General features: G+C 38.8%; 1 protein-coding gene across 3 annotated transcripts in view; it reads left to right on the top strand.

The window, feature by feature from the left end:
* Positions 1-14,512, top strand: part of LOC122561627 (dual specificity protein phosphatase CDC14A-like) — a 101,827-nt gene extending 87,315 nt beyond the window's left edge. For 2 of the 3 annotated variants that reach the window (XM_043713557.2, XM_043713565.2), the window contains exons 14-15: positions 7,840-7,956; positions 12,890-14,512. In XM_043713557.2, coding sequence (XP_043569492.1) covers positions 7,840-7,956; positions 12,890-12,929 — 157 coding nt within the window. In that variant the 3' untranslated portion in view covers positions 12,930-14,512. Of the gene's footprint in view, positions 1-7,839; positions 7,957-12,889 lie in introns of those variants that run through there. The other variant, XR_006315064.2, reaches the window with a different exon arrangement.
* The last annotated feature ends 843 nt before the right edge of the window (positions 14,513-15,355 follow it).

Genomic DNA, 15,355 nt, shown 5'->3' on the forward strand with positions numbered 1-15,355 from the left:
TTGTGACCTACAACTTTGAAAGACGAGCAATCCGTATGTGAAAACACCTACTTGCAAGTTTCTCTTCTATCCACATAGCATCCTGACTTGGAACTAACTACTAATTTACTATTATTAGATTGAAATCTCAACATTTCCTTGCAGCACTATGGGTATGCCTACAGCAGATTAACTGCAATATTTAAGAAGGTAGATCACCATCATCTTCCAAAGGGCAATCATTGGTAAAGGTGATTTGCCACTTATGCTGTTCCTAATTGCCCCAGAAAAGGTGCAAACATGTGGCGAACCACTCTTTTGAACTATTTAGGCAATTTACTGGAGATATGTCCATATTGTAGGTATAAAGGGCATTTCAGGATTTTTTCCAGTGACCCTAAAGGAGCAGCAATATTGTTCTGCATCAGGGTGATGTGTTTCATTTGAGATATTCAAGTGAGCATTGGATAATTATTTAGATAAAACTAACAGGCAAAGATAAGGAGGTTGTCACTACACGATGATGCTGATTTTTAAAGAGTGAGCGCAGGCACAATGGTCTTAATAGTTGTGGGTGAAAGTTTGCTCACCGATCTAGAAGGTTCACTTTCAGATGTCTTGTCACCATACTAGGTAACATCATCAGTGAGCCTCTGGTGAAGCACTGGTGTTAGTGACCTACTTTCTATTTGTGTTTGGGTTTCCTTGCATTGGTGATGTCAGTTCCTGTTCTTGAGGTTGGTAAATGGGTCCTAAGTCAATATGTTTGTTGATAAGAGTTCAGTTGGAATGCTATTCCTATAGGAATTCTTGTACATGTCCCTGTTTGGCTTGTCCTAGGATGGATGTGTTGTTCCAGTCGAAGTGGTGTCCTCCTTCATCTGTATATAAGGATACTAGTGAGAGGGGGTCATGTCTTTTTGTGGCTAGTTGGTGTTCATTTATCCTGGTGGTTAATGTTCTGCCTGTTTGTCTAATGTACTGTTTATTACAGTTCTTGCAAGGTGTTTTGCTTGTGGTCTGTATGGGGTCTTTCAAGTTCATTAGCTGCTGTATTAGTGTGTTGGTGGATTTGTGGGCTACCATGATGCCAAAAGGTCTGAGTAGTCTGGTAGTCATTTCCGAGCTGTCTTTGTAGGGGAAAGTTGCTCTGGTTTCTGGACGCGTTTTGTCTGCTTGTTTGGGTTTGTTGCTGAGAAATCGGCTGACTGCGTTCATTGGGTACTCATTCTTTCTGAATATGCTGTATTGGTGATTTTCCTCTGCGCTGCAGTGTGTGGTGGTTCATTTAAATAATGTTTTAATGCAGCTTCATTTGCGGGTGTTGGGATGATTGCTTCTGTAGTTCAGTATTTAGTCTGTATGCGTTGAAGTTCCCCATTGGCTGTTCGCTGTACTGAGACATCTAGGAATGGCCTCTTCCTAATGGTATCATGTTTTCCTCCTCCTAATGGTATCATGACGATGTCTGAAAATGAGCCTTCCAGCTCAGCGAGCAAACTTACATCTGGAACCTCCAACCTGAGCTACAAATCTTCTTCTCAAAACTGTTAATAGTAGTCTCCTGTATTGACCTTCTCTATTTTTGAGAGGGGCCTGGAGGGGAACATGCTGTGGAGTTATCCTTCTCCATCTAGATCATAGAATTCATTGGTTTGGAATGAGCCATGGGGAATTCCTATATTGCCCATACTTTAAACGGTTCATGCTGCCACAAGTGTGCTTGTGATGGAGGGAATGAGTGATCAAATTGATTGCTGAAGTGGCGATCAAGTGGGCTGCTTTGTCCTCGATGTTGTCAAGTTTCTTGTTTGAATAACATCCATCCAGATAAGGAGATTTGCATCCAGCAACCACAATCATCTTCATTTGTTCTTGCTATGACTCCAGCCAGTGGTGAATTTTGCCCTGATTCCCATTGAATTCAGCTTTACCAGGACTGTTTGGTGCCAAACTTTATTAGATATTGCATTGATGTTGAGTAGACAGGCAGGAGGCTGGAAGAACACAACAAGCTAGGCAGCATCAGGAGGTAGAGAAGTCAATGTTTCAGATGTAACCATTCTTCAGGACTGGTGTATGGGGAGCTGCAGTTAAAGGGGGTGGTAGGGACAGGGTGGTGAAGTGGGAATAGGTGAAGACACGTAGACGGTACGACCTGGTTGGCAAATGGAAGGAATGAGTCTAGTTGGTGGCAGAGAGGGGGAAGGGGCTGGAAGGGAGGTTATTTGAAATTGGAGAACTCTTGTGTCCTCCTGGGCTGGAGGCTGCCCAGGTGGAAGATGAGATGTTGTTTCTCCAATTTGCAATTTGGTTCATTCTGGCAATGGAGGAAGTCAAGGATGGTTATGCTGGAAAGGGAATGGGAAAGGAAATTTAAAATGCGCTGTGACTGGGAGGAGTCCAGTTGGCCCCTGTGGGCCTGGCTGCAATGCTCAGCGAACAATTCACGATGTAGGGAAGACTCTCTACCATGCTGAGAGCACCTAATGCAGTAAACGAGGTTGGAGGAAATGCAGGTGAGCCTCTGTCTCTCCGGAAGGACCGCTTAGAGCCCTGGATGTAGGTGAGGGGGGGTGGTGTACTGGCAGGTTTTGCATCTTTTCCGGTTGCAGGGGAAGGTACCTGGGGGTTCAGGGAAGTCGTTAGGGAGAGTGGCGCACACCAAGGACTGTCTGTGGGAATGGTCCTTATGGAAGGCAGAGAGGCAGGGGAAGATGTTCTTGCTGGTGGGGTCTAATTGCGGTTGGCGGAAGTATTTAAGGATGATGCTTTGGATGCAAAGTCTGCTGGGGTGGTAGGTAAGGACAAGGGGCCTCTGTCTTTATTGTGTTTGGAGAAGTGGGCGGTTTAGAGCAGTGGAATGGGGAATGGAGGTGGTGCGGCAGAGGGCTGTCCAGATGACAGAGGGAGGAAAAGCACTTGTTCAAAATAGATGGACACCTGGGATGTTTGGGAGCGGAATGTCTCTCCCTCTAAGCAGCCGCGCCAGAGGAATTGGGAGAAGGGGATGGAGTTCTTGCAGGATGCTGTTGTTCAGGGCAGTCATTCTAATTTCACCTCTGGAATATAGCTCCTTTTACTCCTATTTGGGCCACACTTTAGTGAAGCCTGGAGCTTTGTGACCCTATAGAATCAAACTCTGCAACAGTCAGCAGGTTATTGCTGAATAAGTGTCACATATAAACACTCTTGATGACTCTTTCCATCACTTGGTTGATTATCAAAAATACACTGATCTAACAGTAATTGACCAGCTTGAATTTGACCTGAGTTGTTTTTTGTGGAGAGGCCACATCATGGTGATTTTCCACATTGTCAGGTAGATGCCATTATTGCAGCTGTAGTGGAACAGCTTGATCTGGGATGCAGTTAGTTCATGCACACTAATCTCCAGTATTGCTTCTGGGATATTGTCAGGGCACATGGTCATTGTTGTATCCAGTCCCTTCAGGTGTTTTTTGTGATATTTTGAGTGTATTAAGCTGTCCAAAAGTTGTCATCTTTGTAATGCTGGATGATATGGGAATGAATTATCCACTTGACCCTTCTACCTAGGGTTGATTACTGTGTTTCAGCCTTGTCATTGCTCTGATGTGTTGGAATCCTCCAGCATTATTATGGGACTATTTGTCTCCTTCAATCTTTAATCGTCTGCCATCATCCATTGTTGGATTTGGAAGGACTGCAATTATTGGATAGAAAGTAAATTACAAGGAAGTGTATTGATGCAATGGTACTGAGATGTGTGTGGTCTTATTATTTATCAACTTTGTTAACGATATTCATAACTTACTAGATACAATGATATTTATGGAATAATATTACCTAGATCACACAACTACGCTTTAACTTAAGGAAAAGGGAAAAAAAATGGTCTGCAAAGAAACGTTTTTGGATCGGACGAAGGCAGGTTTTATTGAAATAAGGCAGAATCTTGCCAAAGTAGAACGAGAACAGCTATCTCAGGGTAAATCTACAACAGGACATTAGGTGGTGTGAAAAACTCTCAAAAAAGAATTAGAGTACAGGCCCAACAGGTTCCCTTTAGAGTGAAAAGTAAGAGTATCAGGCCCAGAGAACTTCGGCTATCTAGGAATATTCAGGATTGGCAAGAAGAAAGTGTCTTTTAACAGGTACAAGGGAGCCAATCAATCAAGAGGGGAATCTCCAGAAAGCAACTGGAGAGCAAATTGAGACCATGAAAAATATGAAGGGGAAAGAGGATAACCAGGGTAAGAGTAGGGCCCATAATAGACCAAGGAGGCAATCTGTATGGGGAACAAGAGGAAATTGGTAGGGTATTAAAATGAACACTTCACACCTGCCTTTGCTTGGGAGAAGGGAGGATATAGATACAGAATTCAGAGAGAGGGACTGTAAGGTTCTTGAACAGATTGACATTGACGATGAGGAGGTACTAGAGACAAGCTTAGAGGGATGACTTCTCACATCTAGATGTGTTGTATTCCAGACTTCTGTGGGAGATGAGGGAAGAAATTACAGGAGCACTGATGCAAACATTTAATTTCTCACTGGCCACAGGAGGTATCAGAAAACCAGAGGACAGCTAATGTGGTTCCACTTTTCGGGAATGATGGTAGAGATAAACCGGTGAATTACAGACCATTGGTCTTGCATCTGTGGTAGGAAAACTATTACAGAAAATTCTGAAGGAGAAAGTTGATCTCTACTTAAGAGACAAGGTTTGATCAGAGGTAGCATGGCTTTGTCTGAGGGAGGTCATGCCTGACAAATTTGATTTTTTTTTAAAAAGATGGTGACCAGTTGTGTAAATGAGCATAGTGCGGTTGATGTAATTTTATGAATTTCAGCAAAGCCTTTTGACAAGGTCCCACATAGGAGACTGATAAAGAAGATAAAAGCACATGGGATTTAGGATAATTTGGCAAGTTGTATCCAAAACTGGCAACCAAGTGGTGGTAGAAGGCTGTTTGTGCTGGGTCCCTTATTCATGACATTTGTAGATACGAATGTGGGATCGATGGATAAGTGTGTTTGCAGATGACACAACGAATAGCTGGGTGGCTGATAATAAGGAAGGTGACTGGGTTACAGGAGAATGTAGTTTGATTGGTCAGATGGGTAGATCAGTGGCAGATGGAATTTAACCCTGAAAAGTGTGACATGATGCGCTTTGGAAGAAGTTACAAGATAAGGGAGTACACCATGAATGACAGGATAGGAGCAACTTCAGAGGAACAGAAAGATCTTGGGGTGCTTGTCTATACATCCCTGAAGGTAGCAAGACAGATTAATAGGGTAGTTAAGGCATTTGAGACACTTGCCATCATTAGTCATGGCATAGATTATAAGAGCAGGGGGGTTACAGCAGGGAGCTGTACAAAACTTTGGGCCAAAGCTGGAGTACTGTGTGCAGTTCTGGTCATAACACTGTTGGAAAAGTGTAATTCAACTGGAGGGGGTACAAAGGGGAGTCACCAGGATGCTGCCTGGTGAACATTTCATATTTGCAGAGATTGGATAAGCATTGGTTGTTTTCCTTGGAACTGAGAGGGGAACTGATTGAGGGACATTGACAGGATGGATAGAAAGCAGCTATTCACCTGGGTCAATAAGGGGATAGAATTGTAAGCTTAGAAAGACATTTAGAGGTGATTTGAGCAAAAACAACTTGCACACTAAGGGTGTGGGAATCTGGAATGCACTGCCTGGGAGATTAGTAGAGATGGAAAAGCTCACAACCCTTTTTAAAAATTACTTGAATTATTGAAATAAGGCAGAATTTCAATAAGGCATTGAAATAATGACTTGATGTCATTACACTTAAGGCTATGGGCCAAGTGCTGGAAAGTGAGGCTAGTGTTGACATGGCATGGTTTTTGTGTAGATTCAACTGGCCAGAAGGCCTCTTTATTCTGGTTCTATGATTCTAAGTGGAACATAAATTAAATCAATCAATTACCTTTTATGGGATGTTAATATTGCTAGCTAGGGCAGCATTTATTGCTCACCTCGAAATGCTCTTGTGAACCAATTCTTGAACAACTGCCACCCATGAGGGTAGCTACACAATTGTGGTGTCTGGGAGTTCTAGGACTCTGACCCAGTAACAATGACAAAATAATTAATTTAGTTCCAAGTCAGGACAGTGCATGCCTTGGAGGTAAACATGTAGATGGTGTGTTCTCACCTGAGCCTCCGGCCACTAAGATGAGCACCGTATTTAAATTGAAGCCTGTTCAGAAATAATCTAGAATTTATTGGCATCTTGTCTTGAAGCTTAATCTCATTAAAGTACTTCTACTTAATTTTGGAGTTTAATAAAAAATCATTTTTTTAAATAAACTTTATGGAGATTGTCTATCCTTTATCTGACATTTGGTTTGGAATTAATTTTACTAACAGTCACACTTCAAAGGACTGTTTAAAGCAAATCCAAATATAAATAGCATTATAATGTAGTCATCAGTTTGTTTAGGTGTAATAATGACTTGTTGACAGCCAGTTAAATGTCACATTTTCAAAACATTAGAAAACATAGTAACAGGTTTGTGTTGAAGAGAAGGAAAAAGAAATGGAGGGGGAACAGTCAACATAAAACATCTTTTATGTCAGATTTTGCTCTAAAGTAGCAGTCATGCCTCAAAATTAAAAGGACATAGGTTGACAGAACATAAGCCTATAATTGTAAATGATCTTTTTCAATGTAGTAATAAAACATAAGATAGAACAGAACACTACAGGACAGAATGATACAATGCAATTCAATACAGCCCTTCAACCCACCAATCCAGTGCCAATTCCTACATCTTAGACTCATTACTTATTGCTCGTGTGTGATTTCTATCCCTCCATTCTCCTCACTTGCATGTGTCTACCAATGTATACCTTAAATGCTGCTAATGTGCCTGCTTCCATCACCTTCACTGGCAGTGTTCCAGGTACCCAACACCCTCTCGGTGAAAAGTTTTCCCCATGTTTCTCTAAACATTCCAAATGCACAATCTGAGGTGCCCTTCATTGAGATGTTCAGCCAGCATTTTCTAAAAAGATCCTATGGCACTTTTGAATAAAATCATAGTTTGGGTTGGAGGGAGATGGTTTATTTATTTACATTTAATAAATTACAATTTCAATTATTTATTGTTTATCATTCCTGTTGTGGTATGTTGATATGTGCAAACTGGTTGCTGGATTTTCTACTTTGCTAAAATACTTTCTTGACTGAAGTTCTGTGAAATATATTTGTTATGAAAGTACAACATAATTGCAAGTTTATTCATCCCCTTTTCAAATGTAGATTTTTTTTTTCCAACATGGTCAGTACTATTCATAAAAGGTGAGAGGAGGAAGAGGGGCAAAGCTTCCTGATAAGTCATTTCATTTTAGTACCAGAAGCATGCAAACTATAAAGAGGAACTGAGGGAAGTGTATGTTCGGTTGCCAATAAATCCTAAAACATATACAAAATGACAAAATAGTTAATATAGTTCCAAGTCAGGACAGTGCATGCCTTGGAGATAAACATGTAGATGGTGTGTTCTCACCTGAGTATGTAATTAAGATATCCTTAAAATGTTTTGAACATCTGCATTGGTCTGCTGTGTTTAATAATCACTTAATTTCACATCAGATTACGTTGTGATTCATAATTGCATTCAATGTGTCCCTATTATTATTAAACTGAGAAATACAAGTTGAATCTTTTTATCAAACCCACAAGTAACAGCAAATTATAAGCAACATAACTGTTTCACTGTCAGGCATGAACTGTAAAAATGATCAGGTCGGTTTAACTGAAGCAAATTGCTAATTTGGTGGCCTTTTTAAATACTTACTTTATTTCTGTTCCAATTTAACTACATGCAAATATAGAATAATACTGCAGTCTAGCACACAGAGTTGCAAGCCTTCAAATCCATGTGCTGTTCCTGGTCTAAGCCCTACGAGCAAGCGGACAACCAGATCCATGGCTGCAAACAATAATCTGAGGTAAAGAGAATTTCTGTGGGTATATTTTTTAAAAAGCATCTTAATATACTTTTATATTGTCCAAGGGAATAATAGATTTAGTATAAGTGAAAAATTAATATTAGTTTTAAAACTATTAGCTGATATCATGAAATATGAAGTGGATTCTCGATTATCTGCTTATATTGGCAATGTAGGAACCTGGATAAAACTAAGCATATTTGTTTTTAAAAATATGACTGTAACAGGTTGGTTTTTTGGTCTATTTTATATCGAAGAGTGAAAGCAATGTTGTCAAGTACTATCACAATGAAATACTTTTTTAATATTGTTGGAAAGAAGGAAATGGATACTGTATACTGTGGCAATTCCTGTATAGAAAAAAGCCAGCAGTATATTATTACACTCGTTCATTATTGTAAATTATTTGGAGAATACATTCAAGCTCAAATATATTCTTCTTTGTGGTTTAATTTAAATGTATACACTAAGCAGTGAACTTTTCTGCCTTCAGTGTTTATGCTCTCTTCCTGCAGCTGTAGTACACGTGCTATATTGCAGTTCTCCACCATTCTCCTATTATCTCTCCAGGCTTCTACTTTTATCCTACTCTCCTAATGCATTTTTTTATGACCTGCTCTCTCTCACCTACTAAAAACTGCAGAGAATCAGACAGATCACTGATATTCAATGGAATTACTGTCCCTGAATTCCCTACCATCTGGTTCAAAATTAAACTCTTGCCAACAAGTGTTCCTACGCATCAAGGACTGCAATATAATATGGCAGTTCAATACCACCTTCTCCAGGCCAATTGGGGATGGTAAAAATTAATGGCCTTGGCAATAGCACACACATCCTGTGAACAAACATTAAACAAAAATGTCCCGAAGGCTACCATTGATCAGAAACCGAACTGGATCAACGATATAAATATTGCAGCTACAAGAGCAGGTCAGTGGCTAGGAATTCTGAAGCAAGTTAACTCATCACCTGACTCCCTAAAGAATAGCATCCCATTCACCCTGTTCTGCACACACTCCCTTTACCACTGAAACACACTGGCAGCAGTATGTCCCACGTACAAGATGCACTAAAACTAAGTTTTTTTGTCACAACTTCCAAACTTCTGACCCCTAACACTTGGGACGGTCAACAGATATATAGGAACAGCACCAACTGCAAGTTGCCCTCCAAGCTGCCCATCATCCTGATTGGAAATATAGCTGCTTTCCTTCACTCAGTTCTTTGAACTAACATCAAATCATGAAAGCACTGAAATATTAAGATAGACAAAAAGGTCTGCATGGGTTTGGTAGGGATGCAGAACATGAAAACCATATTTTGTAAATTGTCGATTAGAATTACTGTGCTCTAGATATAACTGCTCCATTAAGCTGACATTATGGCACAGGCCTCAGTTTTGATAACCAGCCTTTGTCAAATGCTTTCGTACAAAGCATTTAGACAACATCCATTAAATTCCCTTCAATATCCTTCTCAGTTAGTACTTTGGAAAATTCATTTGGATTACTCAAGCGTGATGTGACATTTACAGACCTGTATTGGCGATTTTTAATTAACTAAAAGCTTTGCATGTGCCTGTTTATTTTTCCCCAATTTATTGTTTCTAAAATGTTACCAACCACTGATGTTAAAGTGACTGGTCTGTAGTTAGTATGACTATCCTAGCATTCTTTCATGAATAAGATCAGCACATTGGTACTTTCTAATCCTCTGACAATTCCCCCATATGTTGGCAAGATTGGAAGGTTATGGTAGGCCTTCTGCTCATAAACTACAGCCTGTTTGTGCTGTTCAACACACCAACTGCTATTGTTTTGCTCTCCGCATTTTCCTTCTGCTCCAACCATTTGGACTTGGCAAGTCTTGTTTGTCACAGCTGTCCATGCTGTTAACTCCTATATGTGAAAGTAACTTGTGAAGCAGCTAGCTCAGCAAAGCTAGTTATAAAGTCAGTTTGGAATAGTCACATGACTATTAAACTTATGTTTAATAAGCAATGCAAAACATATCTTACAAACCTGATCAGTTATAATAGCCAGTTTTTCCAGAATATCTTTCCATCAATTTTCACTTTATTCTTTATCTCTGCTTCAACTGATATTTTGTTCAAAGTTTGGGTGAAGATTTGTAGCTCGGGTGCTCGTTGTTGTGGTTCTGTTTGCAGAGCTGGAAATTTTTGTTGCAAACGTTTCGTCCCCTGTCTAGGTGACATCCTCAGTGCTTGGGAGCCTCCTGTGAAGCGCTTCTGTGGTGTTTCCTCCGGCATTTATAGTGGCCTGTCCCTGCCGCTTCCGGTTGTTAGCACCGATGCAAAGTACTCAAATATTTTAGCGTTGTCCAAAAACCTCCAAGCATCTATCATCCATTTCGTCTCCATTAGGCCCCACTCTACCTTTTACTATCCATTTGATCTTTGTGTTACATGATTTTTATGTTCTCTTTGTTATCTGCCATATTTTTAGACTGACTCTTTACTAGTTGTATTTTCTTCTTTACTTCTCTCAATTTATTATTAGCCAGGTTCTCGCCTAAAAAATTAACTTGACATACATCATAAAACGAAACAAAAAAGGGTTTGTCATGCTCTCTATCCTCTTTCAAGGAGCAGTGGCTTTGGTTCTTTCGCGCTTGATGTATTTCACCTCTACCCAGAACTTCTCTCAAGATCATTTTGTTATGATTTCATCTTCAATTCCATTTTACTGTAGGTAGATTTCAGTGGATTAAGAAGAAATTAGTCATCTAGGAAGTTAGAAGTTCTTGCAGTTTGCCATTGCTAATTTAAAACTTCTGATACAGTAAATTCTTAACCAACTGTTTCCCCTAGCCCATTTGGTCCACCTCATTGGGGCAGCAGGATGGCTCAGTGGTTAGCACTGCTGTCTGTGTCAGGGACCCGGGTTTGATTCCAGCCTGGGGGGACTATCTGTGGAGTTTGCACATTCTACCTGTGTACGTGTGGGTTTCCTCCTCCCCACAGTTCAAAGATGTGCAGGCTCAGTGGATTAGCTATGCTAAATTGCCCATAGTGTTCAGGGAAGTGTAGGTTAGATGCATTAGTCAGGGGTAAATGTAGAGTGTAGAGTATAGAGTAGGAGTGGGATACACTTCAGAGGGTCAGTGTGGATTTGTTGGGCCAAATGGCCTGTTTCCACACTGTAGGGATTGTATGATTTCTCAATACCACATCCAGAAATGCTACGAGCTTAGGGCCAAGAACAATCTGCTGAAGGAAATTTTGCAAAATATGTTCATTCCTCACATTCATTATATATCACCACAAATCAACTAGAATAATATTAGAATGTCAATATTGCTACCTGAATGTCTGGTTTTCATACTGAAATATTATTAATTAAACTAGTTAACTATATAATTTCCCAGTCCTGATTTTATTTTTAAAACAGATAATGGGTTCTTGAGTATTCAATCTCCTGCTCTATAAGTCCCTGCTTGCTTGTTTGGAGATATTTCAAGTTGTTTCCCTAATCTTTTTCTGCTATTCCAGCTGATCTCTCCAACTAGGTCCTCTGCTGTAATCCAGTAAATACTTTTTTGTCAAGTCTATTTCTCCTTAACACTTTTTTTTAATTTTTAACATTTTGAAAAGGTGTCCTGCTTACATCTGTTTAAATGATGTGCCACATTCAAAATGATTGTAATGCTAAAATGGCACAGACACTTCGTGCAGCTTGACATCAGCTGGCTGCAATGGGCTGCACGAAGTGTCTGCTTGCACATGTGCTGTAGCACATGTGCAACCAGACTTGGGGTAAGATGGATGTGGCAGCTGGGGCTGACAGAGAATCTTCCTCTCCATATGGTAGGTAGTCACCTCCATCACTCCTCTTTATTCACCCAGGCCTCGCCACTGCCTCGGTAGGGCCCCTCCTAGTAGATGCAGTAGGCTGCATCTACTGTCTGTTCCTTTCCTCCAGTATTGAAGGAATGATCCACTTCCTTGTCTAAATAACAAAATGGCAGTTATGCAAACAGGGTTGGTGATATCAGTTGGCTGACATTTTGTTCTTGTGTGTGCATGATCATTGCTTTCACAATAAACACAACCTTCCATGTAAAGTGACCATGCCCAGGTCTTTACATTTAATGCCCCCACTCTAGTACAAACTTTTCCATAATTTTCAGAAAATGTAAATATTTTAACAACAAATTTATAAAATCATCTAAATATTCTTGTGCATGAAGGTTTTGTTAAGAGCATTCATGTTTTCTGCATTTAAGGCAAAATTGTGAAATCCAACAACTAGCCTACATATTCAACAAGTATATCTGTGTAACTTCATAAGAAATGTTTGTACTGGAAAATATTGATTTCTTTTGACCTGTTTCATTAAATTTTAGAGGTGCAAGTACACATTGCTTCGGTCTTTGTTTTATTCCCTAGTTTTACCTCTAGTGTCAACTTTTAGAATAATATTGAAAGGCATTACATTTTTAAGCTTCCCTGAAGGATGGAGACAAAGTGGAATCAAATGTTTAAAATATACTTTTGCACCACTTTATTTTGTAAATATGAAAACAGATGTAATTCAGTTGCTGGTTTAGATCGCAACTTGCTGAAAGTTAATTTTGAGATTAAGTACTTAAAGGTTTGAAATGCAGAAATTAAATTGGTTTTGGTTTGTCAAGGTAATGTACCCCTCTCAATTGGCATGGCTAAAACTAAGCAATGAATCCACTTGACTAAAGGATACGTCACATTAAACCTTTCATTTCACTTTATCTATCATTGGGTGAAAAGGTTGATAAGAACTACCATAAATGTTTTTGATTTGATTTCACCCATATTATTCCCCCCCCATTTAGTGGTGCCTGGGTTAATTTCTTGAATGAACTGATTCTGTATAAAATGCACCCTAACTATTGTTTTTTATTATGCACTAATTTATTATATCTGTTTTTAAAGTCACTCTACTATTAGCACTAAAGTACCATTGCTCCGTTAACATTCACACTTTGAAGTGATACCTTGAACATTTGTTGAGGAAGCTGGAGAACAAGATTTTCTCATACTGAACTAGGAATTTATTCCAGAGCAGCACCTTCGCATCACCAGAAGAATTCTGCAAAATGACAGTCCTGACCTTGAACTCCCCTGCCATTCCACCTTGAGAACTTCCTGTCCATAACATAACAAGTAATGGTAATAATGGATCTTTGCAACCTGATGTACTAAAGAAACTGTAAAGAACATTAAGAAAGTTTTAATGCAAGTGTTTACTGTCCTGTTGCATAATGCATTGTACCTGAGCTGTGAAGCAGAAACCAAGCCTTTAAACACCATCTTATAGCCAAAGTAGAAAGTACAACACAAAATGTGGTATGAAGTGAAAACTTCATGCCATTTTATTTTCCAGATAATGATCATGAAGGAACTAGATTATTGAAGAAAGTTTTGACATTGAAGTTTATACTGAATCAAACTTTCAACTTTAAAGTTGCAATTTTAATCATTTTTTGTGAATTATGTATTCAGATGGTGCCTCCTTCAATTCTAAAGATAGATATCTATGTCTATTCTCATTGGTTGAAATAGTTTGCTATTTCTGTTAAATGCTTTAAAAACAGCCACCATCTATGCATTTGGAAAAAAAACCCTGCAATGTTATCAATGAGAATGCAAAATACCCCAAGCAAAAGTGTTGTCCTACACTAGACACTATCCGTAGCAAACAAAATCCTAAAACTTTAAAGTCACAACTTTTCATTTAATGAGAATATGTATTGAGAGCTGTTACTAAGATTACTTCATGTAAAATAAACATACTAATAATTCGTTTTCTTAAATGGTTATTAATTTTCTTCAAATATTGTTTAAGGAAATTTAAAAGCCAAGTGACCTTGTAATTAGACAAATGTTCTACCTGTTGTGTGGTAGAGTTGATTTGGAACAGTAAGAGTGCTGTTAATCTATTGGAAAGATTATAAAAATCTGACCCAAATTTGGGTGAAGGGTAATATTTTTATATGCATGAACAAGTTGTATTTTCAGTTTTTGCAGTGAATGTCTTTGAGAGTGGATTTTTAGCTACAGTTAGTGCTGTGGATTGGATGTGTGCACTTTGTCTGGAACAGTACTGTAAGAAACTTTTTAACTTGTTACAGAACTTTGTATATTCATGTTAAAGCAATACAGTACTGCACAATGTTAGGAATCAGATTTTTAAAATTCTGGTTGAATTATTTGCATTTGCTTCTGTTTAGTCTTGACTGGAATCTGCTCCAGTATAACTGGTGTACATTTTTTAATTTGGGTGAAAGGTATTTTTAACTATGGAATTAATCTTTTCTCTGGTTTAATGTTAATTAATTGCATTGCAAAGCCAGAGTTGAGCAACTTATTTTGTACAGAAATGTATGCAGTATATAAACCTTTTGACAGGAAATAAACATAACATTTTATGTATTTGCATTCATTTTAAGATGAGAAATTCTGTGATATCTTTAATGCCACTTTCGAACTGAAAATGGGAGATACACTAACTGGTTCAATGGAAGCACCCCATCATTTGTCTCAATAGCCCTACTTTCTTAAAAACAAAACCTTTACACAAACTAAGTATTTAAAATTCATCATTTTAAAATGTAACAACTGACCTAAGATTGTGACAATTTAGAATCTGTTTACTGCAAATGGAAAGGTTTAATTGGAAGCACTAGCTTTCACAGCACTGCTCCTTCATCAGGTGGTTGTCCACCTGATTAAGGAGCAGCACTCAAAGCTAGTGCTTCCAAAAACCTGTTGGACTATAAACTGGTTTTATGACTTAACTTTATATACCCCAGTCCAATACCAGCATCTCTAAATTGTAGCAATACATACATCTCTTTGGCACACTGCAATGTAAAAAAAAGCACATCATACTTGATGTATCCCATCTGAAGTAGATTAATAAATTAACCTGTACAAGCATGTTATGACACACCTCAAAAGGGAAGGGAGAGACTTGACCATGGAACCTCTGGCCAAAAATATCACCAAGTCACAATAATAAGGTGGAGAAAATTGTTGGTCCAAACTTAAATGAGCCTGACTGTTAAGTTAACTAGGCTTTAATTTACTAGACCTGTCAACGTTGACTCTAATTTCTACATCTCCCTTCCCCCTAGAAACACCCCATTGTAGAGTTCAGATTGGAATCTTTTATTACTGAAGATTCTGTGAAACTTAGAGCTCTATCTTCTGGAGCAAGTAAAAATTTAAGTGTCACCAACGAGCAACTCAGTGGTACTATCTCAACTACTTGAAGTTATTTACAAGATAAGCCTACAGTTTGGTCAATATTGACCAATGTGTATAAAGCTAGTTTAGGGCCTGTTTTGCATAGCATGGATGCATCATAGCATCCTTACGCTGAGCCAGGAGCCTTTG

This window comes from Chiloscyllium plagiosum, unplaced genomic scaffold, assembly GCF_037043375.1.
Source record: "Chiloscyllium plagiosum isolate Xiang-an unplaced genomic scaffold, Cpla_swu_hap1 HiC_scaffold_2, whole genome shotgun sequence".
NCBI classification, from domain to species: domain Eukaryota; kingdom Metazoa; phylum Chordata; class Chondrichthyes; order Orectolobiformes; family Hemiscylliidae; genus Chiloscyllium; species Chiloscyllium plagiosum.